Source organism: Cyprinodon tularosa, unplaced genomic scaffold (genome assembly GCF_016077235.1).
Source record: "Cyprinodon tularosa strain WSP-4 unplaced genomic scaffold, ASM1607723v1 ctg214, whole genome shotgun sequence".
In the NCBI taxonomy this organism is placed as follows: Eukaryota; Metazoa; Chordata; class Actinopteri; order Cyprinodontiformes; family Cyprinodontidae; genus Cyprinodon; species Cyprinodon tularosa.
This window is the reverse complement of record NW_024038796.1, coordinates 2066364-2083795: the sequence shown is the minus strand read 5'-3', so window position 1 is coordinate 2083795 and position 17432 is coordinate 2066364. Positions and strand designations below refer to the sequence as shown.

The window sequence follows — 17432 nt, the reverse complement described above, 5'->3', positions numbered from 1 at the left end:
GGTAATAATCCTCTCATTGTTTCGAGCCTCAAAGAATGTGGAATTATAAAGCTGAACATGTTAAGGAGTCTGTATTCTATCATAATACATAAACCAAAGATAATGAGGAAAACTCTTCAACACCTTTCCCTCGAGGTTTGTCTTTACACCATTAGTGTGCTTTCTAAGGCTTTCTTTGCCTTTGTTCCATTTTTGTTTTTGTTTTTTTGTGTTGACATTTTGTAGCAATTTTTAACACAAATCGTTATTAGGGAGAAAAATCAGAGGGAATAAAATGTTGAAATTAGACTTTTTCCTCATCACAGATTTTCTTTTTTTCGTCAATTTCTGAACATAGATCTGTGTCAGTTCTAATCTTTATCACAGCATTATTAATGGGGATAAACCATTTTTTTTTTCATTTCTGCATCAATAAAATATTTCAGTTTATTTCTATAGCACCAAATTCACAACACATGTCATCTCAAGGCACTTTACAGTTCATCAGATCATACAGTCAAATTGATTCAAAGTTTTCTATCTAAGGAAAATCAGTTGATTGCATTGACTCATTGACTCGGATGCAATCCCTCACACTAAGCATACGTATGTGTAGCGACAGTGGAGAGGAAAAATCCATTTTAACAGGAAGAAACCTCAAGCAGAACCAGGCTCATTTCACTCTCTTAACAATACAATTTGTTTTGGTAAAATCAAGCATTGATTTACCCATAAACTCGCTATCAATAAAAATCTCTAAATTGACTCAAATCCTCTATTACCTAGTTATTAATGACTTTACAAGACAGATCTTTTTTATTTTTTATTTTTGTGTGAACCTGGAAATAGCTTCACTCTACCAGCAGATAGGACTTTTCTGCCAAATATTCTTGAAATAATTAACAACTGTCTCAAAATTAAAACTTAAAACAAGTTCTTATTTACTGCCTCATATTATTAAATCTTTTAGTGATTTATTCAACCTATTCTGCAGCCTTAGAAACCCGGCTTGTTAGGATAAATCTTTAATTATTTGTAGTAAGAGCAGCTCCAAGGGTACACAGTGTAGGAGAAACCACACAGCTCTGCAGTTTGCATGCTTAACTCCAGGGAAAGAAAAAACTATTGGAAAGTTCACATTTTAAACTGTGTGTCATAGGGCTGGGAGATTTTACTAAAAATAATATAAATGTTGGTTTTTGTATCTTTCTTTTTTTTTTTTTTTTACAAATACTGATTTTAATTTTGTTTTACTCTACAGTAACCACAAGCTATAATTGCTCTTTGCATAACATGTTTTGCACAAAGGTGTAACTAAAATAAGTAATTTTGAATCTGTTTAGATTCAAATGTTATTAAAGACAATAGCTGTTCTTTACAGCTGATTGGGAAACAGTTTTGTTCTATATTGCATGCACTGATCTGCTTGCAAGCTGCAACTCTCTATAACCTTCTGTGTGGCGCTAGACCCACTTTAAGTGTATTACTGCCACCAAAGGGCTGAAGTGAGAAGTGATTTGTCTTAGAATTTTTGCATGTAACCTTACAAAAAAAATCAGTGCCTCTGTGATTTGTAAAGTTGTTAATTTAAACTATTGCGGCTGCATTGCAGATGAAATAAATTGTCCAACCTTAATGTGAAGCATCTTATTAGCATTTGGGATACAGGGCATTTTAACGTTACTAATTGGAGTCTGCAGCCTATGTGTTGCCTGAGTGTGAAGCCATTCACATGCAACACATACTGTAGGCTGCAGAAGGAGTCTAGCAGATGAAGCCATTAGACTATGAGTTTGCTAACAGATTTTTATTATTGCAGTTTTTTCTGTAGTAGAATAACTAGACGCTTTAAAAGAAAAACAGATCCACTTTGCTTTAAGTAGCACCATAAATGACTGGGGGATGTGCCTACATGGAAAAAAAATAACAAATATTACTGATGCAGGTAATACATTTTCCAACAGAAGCACTGACACTGAAAACTGTGTATGTATGCAGTGTGTTCACTAATACTTAAAGGAAATACTTAGTGTCCCACCAGCTGATTACCAATGGAGTCTTTTAAATGAAAATCTTGCTAAACTCCAACCACCACTCCATTTCTGTGCAGAAATTTCAATTCCTTGTAAATGAATACTGTTATAACGTTGGCTCAGAAATAAAGCAGTGAGGATAACAAAGATTTGTCAGTTTCCCTCTTTTATCTCTAATCTTTACAGAGTGGCTTGAATGGATTAGTATGGCAAGGTGAGGATAAAAGTCTGTCTAATCCGATCAGAGCATAAAGGTCTTTATAGACCGTCAACATATCACGAGGTTGTTTGATGATCTTCATGAAGCAGTTAATAAAACATTAAACCCAGATAAAGTATGAAGCCTTGTTTTTTAATGAATCATTTAGTAAAGAACAAGCATATTGTTTTATTTAGCGAGTATGAAAATAGGTCAGTGTGTGCAATATTTTCAGCCTTTTGATCCTTTGGGTTGTGGCTTAGGCAGTGAATTTGGTCTTTACCTTCAGCCTCGTTGCCTGTTGTCTTTTAAATTCACTGCTTTGCTCTGCACTCCACACCTTCACTTGGCTTCTACCTTCCCTCCTCTGTCTTTGCTCCTGTCAGGCTAACAAATGATTGTTTTGCTTTCCTATCGAGGCTTACGCCAAGGCCTCAGAGAGAGAGACGGAGAGCTGAGAAGCTGGAGGGAAGCCTGTGGCCTGAGGCTACCAGAAGGGCAGGATAGATGTCTGTTGGCATGGTTCCGGAGGACACTCTAGTGGAGCAGATGGAGTTAGTGACAAGTTCAGACATAAAGCTTTAACCCAGAGGGCCAAGCTGAAGGTTTCTAACCCCTAGGCAACGATTAGCACAGTTCTCAGAGTGCAGGGTGTTGGTGGGGCTGAACTGGGAGCTTTAATCTCCACCACACCATAGATATGCTGCAAAAGAAGGGTCTTTCAACTATTTTTTACAAAACTGTAGCGCAGTAAATGCATTGCTTTGATTTTTGCATGGATATTAGGAATAATATATATAATATTATATATATAACTCTAGAAGAGTTCCAGTCTTGGAGTTCTTCAGAAGTGCAAGGCTGCCATCTAGTGGAGCTCTTTATGACTGTATTAAAGTTTCAGTAGGATGAGCATAAATTGTATTTAACATCGTATACTCTTGTCTAATTTAAGATTTGCTTCACTTGAATGTTGCTTAAAGCATAAAACACATATTTGGCTTTCTGCCGTTGAGAGTTGCCAGCTCATCCATGCTTCTTTTTACCTAAAAAAAAAAATACATAGGCATGATGGTAGGGCAAAAAATAGTAGAGGGTGTATTTATGCTCACATAGCAATTTGAATACCAAATATTTGAGTTTGTTTTTTTTGTGTTTTCTTTGCAGAACCTTGTTTTTTCACAGTTTGGGATCATATGGCAGCCTTAATGTAAAATCCCTGTAAGATAAAATAGGCTATCAGTATGTTGCTTAAAAAAACAGAAACCCTCCCTCAATTTAATCATTGCATGAAGTTAATGTGAGGCCAGGTTGGAGGGATGGAACATCCAGGAGGCACTGCAATAATAATTAGTAATATTTTCTTGAAATAATTACATTTTCCTTAACTGGAGAAAGTAAGGAAGAAAATTTGCCACTGGAATAAGTTTAGTTCTAAATTAACAAAAAACCATTGTGTTATCTTATTGCAAGTGCATAATTTCCAATTATCTTCTTTTTAGGGCCTAAATAAAAGGCAAATATACTTATTTTAAGAACATTTTACTTCATTTTAGATAAGTTTTTGCCATCCTTATTTGCATGAACATATTTCCAGCCCATTCTGGTAACTCCCAGATCAGTGGCAGGCAGAAAGGAGTTTATGATTCTTGAAACAAGTTCTATGTTGCCCCCGAGGTTTTCTATTAGAAGGAATTTCCATAGGGAAGCCCCCTCTGAAGATAACAGAGACAAACTAGTTATTACAGAGGATTAGATGTTTAACTTCATTCTCCTCCCAATGACAAAGTCTCAGGCTTTTGTCTCTGAGGCTAAGTGTAGCAGTTAGACAGTAGTTGATTTTGGCTGTGTCCCTCACTCTGTCAATCCCTCTTCTGTTCATCCTACATCACTAGTGAATGACATGAAAGGTATTTTAACTCCTGCAGTAGCAAACTGTTCTAATGCACAAAAGAAACCGGGATTTAAAGACCCACCTGAGCCACATGTAAGCAAAGATGAAGCCCTGAGGTTTGCAAACTGTACAACCTCCTGTCCAAAGCAACTCCTATCAGCTAACTTGACTTTGGGCTGAGAGTGCTGACACAGTTCTTGCTTTAGTTATTCAAGGATGAGAAAATGCTTCCAAGCTCCAATGGGATCCCATACTTCTGTATCAATACCAAAAAGTACCACAAGGAACATGGTCCTATTCATTCCAGAGATCCACAAAGCTCAGGTGGACAGAACCGCTACCAAGAGCCCTTCAGATGATCTATGGACACAAAGATCTAGTTTACTGTTCCAGCAAAACAATTAGTGGGAGTTTCCTTCAAACACAATGAAGTAAACTTCTGAGGGAGCCTAGGAAGTTCAGCACACTCTTTGGTTTCATTTTCTGAATAAAAAGAAGAAACTTAAAATCAAAAACATAAGATGAGACATTTCCATAAACAGTCTTCTAGCTGCAGTGTTACGGTAAGACATACCAGATAAAAACTCTGTTGCTTTTTGTGCTGTCTGTTCAGGAGCTGCCAGAGCATGACCAGCCTCTTCAGTAACACCATGTCTCCTGTCAAAGATGGTAACTCTTCCCTGCCTCGTCGCTCCACAAACCTTGGCAAACCGCCACTGCGGGCACTTTACGATTTACTCATCGCACCTATGGAGGGGGTAAGTGCTGCCGCTCTGTCATTTGCTGCATCCATAATTATAAGAGTTAACCAAGCTGTAAAAGCCCTAAGAGAAAAATAATCACCATAAACTGACAATCATTTTTATATCGATTTTTTTTTAAATTGTCATTTCATTTGTCTGGCAGGGTCTGATGCACTCCAGCGGGCCTGTTGGCAGACATAGACAGCTGGTGATGGTCCTGGAGGGAGAGCTGTACCTCATCCCTTTTGCTCTGCTGAAAGGAAGCTCCTCTAATGAATACCTGTATGAGCGTTTCAGCCTCATCGCTGTGCCCTCCATCCATGGCCTTGGATTCAGTGCAAAGGTTGGACTTCTCAATTAGTTTACTTGAATGAAATCATGTATTTTAAAGTCTTTTATGCATATCTGAGTGTCACGTTTTTGTGCAGAAACATAAACTGTGTTGCTGTTCATGCAGACTCACTCGCGGCGTTCTGGACCAGCTCCGTGTGGTGGCGTATCCATGGCAGCAGTGGTTGGAAATCCTAGACTGCCTTCACCTGTGATGGACCGCTGGCTTTGGGGACCCATGCCCACCGCTGAGGAAGAAGCTCTTATGGTTGCAGAGCTGCTGGGGTGTCAACCTCTTACTGGCTCATCTGCCACTAAGGAGAGGGTGATGGGAACCCTCACGCAGGCTGAGTGTGCTCATTTTGCCACCCACATTTCTTGGAAACTGGCTGCTCTGGTGCTTACCCCAAACCCAGAATGTGTACCTGGCGGGTCAGGATCCACTGTTGGGGTGGGAACGATAGGCAGAGGAGCGAGTGGAAGGAGAGGCAGCGGCAGTCGAGGGAGGAAGGGCTCTGTTGGCAGCGGCTACACCATCCCAGAGTCTCTCAGCATGCAGGATGACAACAGCGATGTGGAGAGTATCTGTGACAGTCCGCCCCTGCAGGAGTTTCTGCTGACAGCGGCAGACATATTGGACCTGAGGCTGCCTGTCAAGCTGGTAGTGCTGGGGTAGGTGTGGAGACCTGCAGAGCCTTGCAGTTGCATTTATACCATTTGAACTTTTCCACATTTAGCTGCACTAAAACCACAAAATTGTACAACATCTGTTTCATATAAACCAACAGAAACTTGAATTTAATTATTATTTGAAAGGAATGTGACACGTTTTTAAAAATGTTCTAAAAACTACCCATAGGCATCCTAGCTGCGTCTGTGATCAATGTGCCTCTTGCACAGCCATGTCTTTAAAGGTTTGCAGTTGTGGCATTCACTTCTTCTTTTTAGATCTGGTGTTGAGCTGTGCTTTGTGAGTTGCTTGCTAAATCTGCTTTTAATTCCCACAAAGCCGTTTTTTTACTAATGCTCTCAATGAAAACTCTGAGGCCTTTACAGAAGTCTGTTTTTGTACTCAGATTAGAAAAAATACATGTTTCCTTGGGTTGATTTAAGGACATTGCTGTAAAAAGTTCTGAATACAGAGGTTTTTCTTACTTCATCAATTATTATTTTTTTTTTTTTTACTTTATTTTTATAGATTTTCTACAGGTATATAACAAAAACATGACAATGATTAATTTTCATGTAGTTGTCCATTAGTGAATCCTTTAGCATTTGTCACAAAAAAAAAAAAAAAAAAAAAAAAAAAAAGCATTAGACAAACAATAAATAATATTATATAAAACTAATTTACACATTTACACTTTGGACATACTGAAAGTAAAAAAAAAACAAAAAAAAACCACACTTTATGGAGTTTCAACCAATCAATTAGGAGTGTCCACACCTTTATTCATAAAAAATGAGATAAAGTAGAACAAAGAAAAGAGGGGGAGATGGGGGTTCTTTATGGCTTCAATTGTTCTAAAATGGGTTTCCAAATTTTGTAATATTTTTTCTATGTGCAAGATTCCTGTAAATTCCTTGATCCAAGATTCAAAATTAGGTGGTCTGTCAGCCTTCCACTGCTTTAATATGCATCTTTTGGCTATCATCATGCCATAGGAGACCACTGTTGTTACATCACGGCTAAAATTTGTTAAGAGTGTCCGAGACACCAAAGAGGGCTGTTTCTGGATTGGGTTTTATGTTAACTTTAAGGGCGCTAGAGTACCATTCAAATATTGAGGTCCAGAAACTTTGAATATTTGGACAAAGCCAAAATTGATGTGCTAATGTGCTGTCCCATATTTTACATCTGTCACAGAGAGGTGATGTTTGTGTGAAAATTTTGCTTAACCTTGTTTTTGAGTAATGTAACCTATGAACTACTTTATATTGTATTACTTGCAATCTTGAGTTCACTGAGCAATAGTGTATGTCACCCAGTGCTCTGCTCCATACATCGTCTTTGATTGTAATATTGAGATCCTCCTCCCACTTTTGCTTTATATTTAACGCTGAACATTCAGACTTATTTAAAAAATAGCGAACCAGTGAAGAAATTAAACCCTTGGACTCTGGTGGGCCGAGCATGATTTTGAAGAAATCATTATCCAAAGGGAGAGAGTCAAAATTTGGCAAATTATCCCTAACATAATTTCTTAATTGTAAAAATCTAAAAAAATGACTCTTAGGTAGACTATATTTTACTTCTAATTGTTCAAAAGAACAGAATTTTTTATTTATATATATGTCTTTGATTGACACCATACCTATACGGGACCATTCTCTAAAAACGGAATCTGTAAACGACGGAGGAAATGCATGATTATGCCATATTGGAGCATGAATGGACAGATTAGGAAGTTGGCAATATTTTCGAATCTGTAACCAAATTTTATCACATTGCTGTATGATAAAATGTTCTCCTCGTGTAGAGGTCCGGGGTCTTGGTGATGCAAAAAGAAGTGCCTGAAGAGATGATTTTGGAACTGAGCTATGTTGTTAGCCAAGATGGGACATTTTCTGAAGTAGCTAAATCTGGATTCATCTGCCAGTATATAAACACTCTGGCATTGGCAGCCCAGTAATAATGTAGGAAACATGGTAGGCCCAAACCACCACACTTCTTTGGCTGTTGAAGATGTGTTTTTGATATTCTATGTGATTTGTAGTCCCAGATAAATGGCAGGATAACCGAATCAATCAGCTTGAAGAATTTTTTTGGGAGATATATTGGAATGTTCTGAAATAAATAAGTAAATATTGGGAGGGAAACCATTTTAGTTGTATTAATCCGACCAATAAGTGACAGAGGCAGTATTCTCCATTTTTCTATATTCTCTTTTAAGGAGTTTAGTCTAGCAGTAAAAATATACTTAAAAAGAGAATTTGGATTTTTTGTTATTCTGATACCTAGATATTTAACTTTATCTAAAATGTTGAACTGAATTGAGGATAGAAACGCAGGATCTAAATCTGCTAAGAGAATCATGAGATCACTCTTTTGCCAGTTTATAGTGTAGCCAGAGACGGCACCAAAACCATTTATTACATCCAATAGTGTAGGGATTGAGAGCTCAGGATCAGATAAGAAAATGGCAATATCATCAGCGTATAATGATATTTTATGATCAAGTCCTCCAATTGTTATGGGTTTAATACCTGGGTTTTCTCGGATACTGATGGCTAGGGGCTCGATGGCAAGGGCAAATAACAGTGGCGAGAGTGGGCACCCCTGCCGTGTGCCTCTTTCCAATAAAAATTGAGTAGATCTATCTTGATTGGTGACAACTGAGGTAGTCGGGTACATATAAACTAAGTGTACCCAGGAAATAAAGGGTTCCCCCAACCCAAATCTTTCAAGAACCTTGAACATAAACCCCCATTCAACTTGATCAAACGCCTTTTCGGCGTCTAAATATAGTATAGTTTGTTTTGAACTTGCTGGAAATTTGTGATATGTGATGTTTAGCACTCTTCTTGTATTAAAAAAAGAATGTCTGTTAGGGATAAATCCTGTTTGATCTTTGTGTATAATTGATTCAATACAAGAATTTAATCTGTTGGCCAGAATTTTTGTAAAAATCTTACAGTCTAGATTCAACATAGATATGGGGCGATATGATGCAGGGTTTGTGTCGTCTCTATCTGGTTTGAGTATAAGGGCAATGTTTGCATCATATAAACTGGGCGGAAGCGTTTTTTGTAGCCATTGAGTGAAGCAGCATCCTATGCAAGAATGGAGATATTTGTCCAACAAACTTGTTATAAAATTCAGCTCCAAACCCATCAGGACCTGGGGCTTTCCCAGAGGCGAAGGATTTAACAGAATCAGAGATCTCTTTTATGGTCAGTGGTTGGTTTAAGACCTTTCGAGTAGGAATCTCAAGCCTTGGGATGGGGACTCCCTCTAGCCAGGAATCTATGTTCCCCTGTGCTTTTTTTCTGTATTATTCCTTGTAAAACTCTGTGAAACATTTGTTTATAGATTTTGGAGTAGTAATAATTTCACCTGTATTGGACCTAATTTTGTGTATTGCTCTACTGTTCTGTTGGCCTCTTAGTTGTCGAGATAGGAGAGTATGTGGCTTGTCTCCAAGCTCAAAATAACACACTCGTAACTGAGAAATTTGGTAACTTACTTGCTTTGTCAAAATGGTATTGTATTCATATTTAACAGTAAGAATTTCTTGCAGTGTAAAACTATTCATATTTTTTTTATACCGTATTTCTAATTCCGATATCTTGTCATTAATCTCCTTCAGTCTCGAGTTTCTAATTTTTCTTTGCGATGCCTCATATGAAATAACGTGTCCCCTCATGACTACTTTAAATGTTTCTACTTTAAATTAGTGTTTAGAAAATCATCTATTTTCTGTGACAAGTATTTACAAAAATTTATATCATTAAGCAAGTATGGTTGTAATCTCCATGTTGAGCTTTGTTTTGGAATATTAAAATTAAAATTTGTACTCGTGGGCGCAACTTCATCAATTATTTACATACATTAAAGTTTATATTTGTAAAATTAAATCATGAAAAAGTCTAGGTCTTTAAACAGGGTTTATGTTTATGTCAGTATTGTATAAAACATATAAAATCATCAATTTTTTGCTTCTGCGTGACTGTGTCTGCAGGTCGTACCAAGAGTCTAGCAGCAAGGTGACAGCAGATGGTGTTGTGGGACTAACCAGAGCCTTCCTGGCTGCTGGTGCTCAGTGTGTTCTGGTGTCCCTGTGGCCTGTACCTGTTGCGGCCTCCAAGGTTTTTGTCCACGCATTCTATTCTGCTCTGCTGAATGGGACCAAGGCTAGTGCAGCTCTTGCAGATGCCATGAAGACCGTGCAGAGCAGCAAGCAGTATTCTCATCCCTCCAACTGGGCAGGTTAGAGATGTCATTCATGCATTAATTAAGTTGTAGTCAAACAGAAATAATGATCATAAAATGACGTCTTCACCTTGCTTTATTCCCCCTGTAGGATATATGCTAATTGGCAATGATGTGAAGCTAAACAGCCCATCTTCCCTTATTGGCCAAGCCTTGGCTGAGATTTTGCAGTATCCCGATCGAGCTCGCGATGCTCTGAGAGTTTTACTTCATCTGGTGAGATATCAGCACAAACAGTACAAAATGTGACAACCAGCAGCACATGAAAACACTGACGAATGGCTGTTATTCTATCTCCAGGTGGAGAAATCTCTTCAGAGGATACAGAACGGCCAGCATAATTCCATGTATACATCACAGCAGAGCGTGGAGAACAAGGTCGGTGGGGTCCCTGGATGGCAGGCCCTGCTGACAGCTGTGGGCTTCCGTCTCGACTCTGCAGGCACCGGTCTTCCTGCTGCAGTTTTCTTTCCCACTGCTGACCCAGGAGACAGGCTCCAGCAGTGCAGCACTACGCTACAATCACTGCTCGGTATGTGGAGACAGCTCAGGCAGATTCAGGATGTGCTCTGTTGCTTCTTTGTTATGTTTCTCTTCTAAATTTTCAAAGTGCAAATGGAGAATAAAAATCATTTTGAAAATGGGAAAATATAAATAATACATAACTGACCGTTATGTTAAGTAATTCATTTTCATGTCTGTTTCATTGATAAATGAAATCTGTTAGTTTAAGTTTCTGTCATTTCAAATCAGGTACTTCTTAATTTTAAGGATGAATTTCTTGTATGAATAACAATGATTTCCCTTTGTTCCCATCCCTCAGGTCTGCCGCCTCCAGCTCTCCAGTCTTTGTGCAAACTCATCACAGCTTCAGAGGCAGGAGAGCAGCTCATCAACCGGGTAAAAGCCTGCTGCTTCAAACAAACGCACCATATGAAATTGATCTTGGTATTAAATGACATGCATCCTTTTGAACTGAATAAGAACAGTACCTTGCAAAAGCATTTACTTCTTTTAAGTTTTTTCTTTATTTCACTTTACATATTTAAACCTGAAAGGGATCATATCTGCGGCCGCATTTACTCTGACACTGTGAGAGAAAATTATTAAAAATCTTTAATAGGCTCCCATGCTTTGGATATGTCGCATATTGTTCTGTTTTTCATCAAAAAACTTTTTTACAAACTGTAATCCTACCACAACAATTTACAAATCTGGACTTTCTGTGAGGGTTTAAAGAAAAAAAGTCATAACACGGGCCATTTGTGGTTTTCAGTAGCCATGTTAATATATTTTATTATATTTAGAAAGTAGCTTTAATCTGACAAAATGTAGAAAAAAACATGTACTATTAGATCAAGGCTACTTCTTTATCGTCACTTTTCGATGCTGTTTGTGTCAGAAAGACATCAGTGCCCACACAAAGTTATGTCACGAATACACACTAATGAAACAGCAAATCCTTGTGTATCCTAATCTGCTGCAAATAAGCCTAACCAGCAGCACAGGCTTCAATGCAGGTTTTTTCTCTCTTCCACACCAGTAGAAAAACTGTTACACAGCAGAGTTTCTTTCCTGTACATGTGTCACGTGTAGCACTCACATGCTTGGACTGAGAAGCAATGCAGTTAGGATATTTTTCAGTTTTGGTGTAGAAAATATGAAACATTCTTTAACTGGCCAATGTGTACTGATTACACCTCAACTGTTTACATTAATATTTTTTACATTTCTTTTTGCTGCTTCTCTTCTTATGACTGAATTTTTTAAATCTTTGTCTGCAAACTTTGTGCATGCATTAAAACATTACTTATTCTCTTTTCCCTGCTCCCACGCTGTGGTCTGAAGGCTGTTAAAAATATGGTGGCCATGGTAAGTGAGCATTCTCCTGCTTGTACTGCATCTCACTCTGCTCTGCTTCAATACTCTAAACCCATTTCCTTTTTTTATTGTACCTTTTTATTGAAACACAAATAAGGCTAACTTTGTAAAGAAGTTGCAATTAAATTGTTTAAATCTGACGTTGTTAGGTTGCATGGCTACATTCAGAATCAGTATTTTTTTCAATTCCCATTCTCTTTATTTTGCTTTATTGGATTTAAACCACTAAAGGATTTCAGTCCTGGGTTATTGCAGGTCAAAGAAAATGTCGGGGTAGTTGCAGGGATTAAATCGTGATGTATAAGTCCAGGCTCACTTTTTCCTCCTGCACAGTTACTCCACACCGACAAAGCTTCCTCTGTTGTTAGATATGTAATCCCTAAACAAAACGGGCAAGTCTTCTCACAGTCCTCATGAACATTCCCACAAAGGTTTATTTCTTTGAGTTCTAATTCTCTGAAGTTGTTTTTTAATCTAATTTACTAAGAAATATAATTCACTGCAAAAAATCTAAATCTAGATAAGTCATTTTTTCTTAAAATAAGTGCATTTGTTCTTGAATTGAGGAGGTAAAAGAGACATTTTGCCAATGGAACAAGACAATTTACACTTAAAATAAGATAACACAATTGCATTGTCTTATTTCAAGTGCATATTATCTAATTATCTTATTTTAAGAGTATTAATCATTCCATTGGCAAACTATCTCATTTACCTACTCAATTTAAGGGTGAATACAATTAATTTAAGAAATGTTTACTTATTTCTAGATAATTTTTGTTGTTTATTTTTGTTGCTCATTACGTTGTTTTTTTCTGGAATAGCTTCAATGGACGATCATAAAGAGATTTGAATATAATGATCAGCAGCTTAGTGCTGATCTTAACATTAAGGATATTCAAGTTACTAGTTAAATCATATTTCAGGATATTATAAAATTATTAAATTTCATAGTCTTTTCTTCTTTGTTCACCAGCTGCACCAGGTGCTAGTCCAACTCCAGACAGGAGAGAAAGAGCAGGACTTTTCCCTCCTGCCCATCCAGGTGTCCATTAGTGTTCAGCTCTGGAGATTGCCTGGGTGCCATGAATTTCTGGCTGCTCTTGGTGAGTCGACTGTTGACCTGTATCTGCAAAACCATTTTGCATATAGAATATAAACAATGTTTGCATTTATACAAAAATGTAATACAAATAAAATAGAAAACAATGTAAAGCTTGTTCATGATGTCATTGATGGCATTTGGTAATGTATGTAAACTATTTAATTCTATTAATTAGATGGACTGTGACCTCCAAATAATGAAAACCTTAAATTCTATATCAGAAATAGAGGGGATTTTGGTAAAGAAATGTAAGCTCTCCTGAACAGAATGCCCATGTCCTGTATAGCATCTGCACCCAATACTAGGTTGAGGCTCTTTTTGCATGAAGTGATGAATGAATACATATGTGGTCCTGCTTAGGTGTTCGACTGTACGACAGAGTGTTAGGGTCGGGCAAGAGATTTTTCTTTCTATTTCAAGAAGTCATAACATTATGAGAATAAAGTAATAAAGTGACAAGAATAAAGTCGTAACATTACGAGAATAAATTTGAAAATTACAAGAAAAAAGTCAAAACGAGAAAACTAATAAAATCACAAGAATAAAGTCGTAATATTAAGAGAATAAAGTCCTTAAATTAATAGAAACAAGTTGTATTTTATGACGACTCTTACAAGAAGCACTGTCTTCCCTGAAATTAAGAATGCCAAGCTTAATGTGAAGTTATACTTTGGCTCCGGTTTGACAAACAAGGGAAATCTTTTAGCAAACTGGCATTAAGTTGGCCAGTATTTAAAAATGGACTCAGGTTGCTGATTGGTGGTGCTGGTCGGCCGTCATATGCAGGTCAGAGCTCGAAGCTTTCTTTCTGAAACGGGTTGTTGAATGATGACTTTATTCTCATAATATTACAACTTTATTCTCGTAAAGTTACGACTTTATTCTCAAAATAAAAAAATAAAATAAAAAAAAACTCTAGCTTGGCCCTAATACTCCGTCGTATAACTGCAGTGTTGGCTCTAGGTTTTTGAGTATTTATGGAACTAGAGGCTTGCTTTTTTCTTTTGGAGAGTAGGCTAAGAGACATTTGGCAAAGGACCACAGGTCGGATTCAAACCCGGGTCGGCCACGTCAAGGACTAAGGCCTCTGTATATGGATTGTGTGCACTAACCACTGTGCTATTGAAGCAAGCCCTTGACTTGACTATTTTGAATAAATTATCTATATGGTTTAAGGTTAGGCAAGTTTGATTTCCAATCAAACTGAGCAAACACAGTAGAATCTTTAAATTTGTTAGGCTACTGGTACTTTTAGAATTCTGGGCTGGGGAAAAGTGCTGGTGGGAAATAAGTTAATGCTATAAAATCCCCTGATGGACGTCTGCCCTGACTTTGGGCCTCATAAAAACATAGTGGCAAGGTAACATGTCTCCATAAATCATCAATGACCAAGGAAGACGTACATTGGACCTTAGGCTCCTCCTAACCCTGGTACGACACTTTCTCTGGTTCAGACGTTTGCCTTGGATACATCATGCTGCAGTGGCTTTTAAGTGCTGACAGTATTTCTGTATTAAAACTGAGAAACTGAATTTAGGGTTTTTCTATTAGCTGTGATCCATAATCATCCAAAAGAATAGAGATAACTCTTTATTAAAATGATTTGCTGAAAAAGAAATCAAAATAATTGTTATGTTTTCTAAACTTCCTCTGTTCATCCACCCTCAATACATTAAGTTGTACATGGAGCTACTGCTGCATATGATTTTTTTTTACAGGACATTTTGCTGTTATTTTCTGTTTCCAGGATTCGATTTATGTGAGGTAGGACAAGAAGAAGTGGTGCTAAAGACGGGCAAGCTGGCTAACCGCCGCACCTTGCACTTTGCTCTCCAGTCTCTGCTGGCGCTGTTTGGTAAATTTGTTTATTTGTTTGATTGTAAAATTTGCAGCCTTAGGTTGTTATAGGAATACTTTTAAATTTCTTTTCAGTTAATTTATTTTATAACCTTATGCATGCATCCATTTGTTTTCTTTTCTCTCTTTCAGACTCTACAGAACTGCCCAAGCGCCTGAGCCTGGACAGCTCCTCTTCCCTTGAGTCTTTAGCTTCTGCTCAGTCCGTCTCCAACCCATTACCAGTGGGATACTCTAGCCTTCCCTTCTCTCCACCTTGCCTGGACAATCAAGCATCAGATGCCATCTCTGTCTACAGCCTCAGCTCTGTAACATCCTCGATGAGTTTTGCCTCTAAGTCAGACTGTGATTTCCTTAGTCATCGACAACGAGGTGGCGCCACTGCACACTACACTGTTCACAAACACCCACATGTTCCACGCAGTCGCTCTTCTCCGCATGGTGCGGCTGCTGCAGGAGCAGGAACAAGAGGCGATGATGAGGAATATGAAGGGTTCTCCATCATCAGCAGCGAGCCACTGGGAAGCCATTGTGACTCTCTGCCATTACCACCAGGCCACAGTCGGAGACACCACAGAGGAGGCAGAGGGGTTGGAGGCTCCACGGGAGCAGGGAGAGGCTACACAGTCTCAGTGTCATCACGGGGGAGTGTCAGCACCCCAACGTCTCCTGTGAAAACCTCTCTTGTTCCCAGCCCAAACTCACCGTTCCAGAAGGTGGGTAAGGTGAGCAGCTCAGATACAGGCGAATCTGACCAGTCTAGTACCGAGACAGACAGTACTGTCAAGTCTCAGGAAGAGAAACCAATTCACCTTGATCCGCAAGAACTTGCCCAGAAGATTCTGGAGGAAACTCACAGCCACTTACGAGCCGTGAGCAGTCTTCAGCGGGCTGGAGCAGATGGTGGAAATAGTCCAGCTGAGACCTCAGGTCGGAGCGGCGCGTTCCGGTCTTCTGAAACTAGTGCATTCAGCCGCCCTAACAGCAGCGCCAGTGGTCGAGTTCAGTCCTCCCCGAAACCCAAGCCTCCCTCCCGTTCTTCTTCCCTACAGAAGGTTAGCTCTGGATACAACAGCCCTGCGGTCTCTGAGTTTTCCCAAAAAGACGGCAGCCATCCTTCACCCACCTTGGACAGCCACGCTCAGTTCAAACTGAAGTACCCAAGCTCTCCTTACAGCGGCCACATTTCCCGTTCTCCGAGTAATGTGTCCCCCAGCTCTGGACACCAGTCGCCAGCTGACAGTGCTCCATCTCCTGCACTGTCCTACTCCTCCACAGGATCTGCCTGTTCTACATCAGCAGATGCACCAGACCTTGATAGGCTAAGAAGAGGGGTCATCGATGAAAAAGTCCAAGCTATCCACAACCTGAAAACATTCTGGACTAATGCTGCAGGTCAACAGCAGCAGCATCTAGGTCCTATTAAAGCCATCCACAGCAACTCCGGGCCTATTGCTCCGGCCAATAGAGATGTACTGAGCCTTCTGAACCTTTCCCCACGGCACTGTTCCCCTCATGACCCCCAAGACAGCCTGGAGCTGCGGGAGCTGGGACTGCAGTCACTGGATAGCGGTACCAAGAATTCTTCCAATGGACACCACTGTTCCAACCCAAGAAAAGTTGCCCCTTCGCCAACAATTTCCACAAGCAGTAGCCCTGGTGCTCGTCCTATCCGATTGCCTGCCGGCAACGGATATAAGTTCCTCTCGCCAGGAAGATTTTTCCCTTCTTCCAAATGCTGAAACATTGACAGTGGTTCTTTAATTTACCATCCTGTGTGCCAGAGGATACGGGCACATTTTCAGGACCACTGTTGGTCCGTTAAACCTGGCTTGGCCTGAGGGATTTCTGTAGTTTCTTCCTGAAGAGACGGATGAATGAATGGTTTGGAGACTGTCTTGTCTTTGTGCCCATAACACTGTAAATGGCAATGAGAAATACTCAACGACCTGATACTGTGTTTGTGTGTAACTGTGTCAGGTAGCTCTAAATGCAATTTGATTTTTTTTTCCCAAAAAAAAAAAAACATTGCTGTTTGTGTGGGCAAAAGATGCAACACATCTTGTTTCCCTTCATTCTACTTTTTGTTTTTAAATTTAATTATTATTGTTACTATTGTTTGTTATTGTTGTTAATATTAAAAGAAATATTATTAATATTATTATTATGTTTTGTAAATTTATTTGTTTCACAATCAGTATTAACTGTTTTTATAATTGAAAAGTGAACAAATCTGTACCTTGTAAAGATGGATAGAGTGGGAAAAAAAATCAATATTTTTTATTGAAATCAAGAGGGCATTTTGCCTGATTTCTTTGTGATCTGAGTGTCTGCTCTGAAGCATGGATTCTCTTGCTATTCAGTGTTAAGTACCACGTATGACTTTTTAGCCCATGATTTTTGAGATTGAACATGGCAGTTTCACAGCAACCATCTGTCATTTATCAGTAAACTGTTTCAATAAAAACATTGTGTTTACTT

General features: G+C 38.8%; 1 protein-coding gene across 3 annotated transcripts in view; it reads left to right on the top strand.

The window, feature by feature from the left end:
• Positions 1-17432, top strand: part of LOC119783915 (tetratricopeptide repeat protein 28-like) — a 321296-nt gene extending 303864 nt beyond the window's left edge. For 2 of the 3 annotated variants that reach the window (XM_038285654.1, XM_038285657.1), the window contains 11 exons: positions 4716-4860; positions 5009-5188; positions 5303-5847; positions 9858-10105; positions 10200-10324; positions 10409-10640; positions 10932-11008; positions 11957-11980; positions 12966-13095; positions 14842-14949; positions 15084-17432. In XM_038285654.1, the coding sequence (XP_038141582.1) occupies positions 4716-4860; positions 5009-5188; positions 5303-5847; positions 9858-10105; positions 10200-10324; positions 10409-10640; positions 10932-11008; positions 11957-11980; positions 12966-13095; positions 14842-14949; positions 15084-16693 (3424 nt within the window). In that variant the 3' untranslated portion in view covers positions 16694-17432. The remainder of the gene's footprint in view (positions 1-4715; positions 4861-5008; positions 5189-5302; positions 5848-9857; positions 10106-10199; positions 10325-10408; positions 10641-10931; positions 11009-11956; positions 11981-12965; positions 13096-14841; positions 14950-15083) is intronic. The other variant, XM_038285656.1, reaches the window with a different exon arrangement.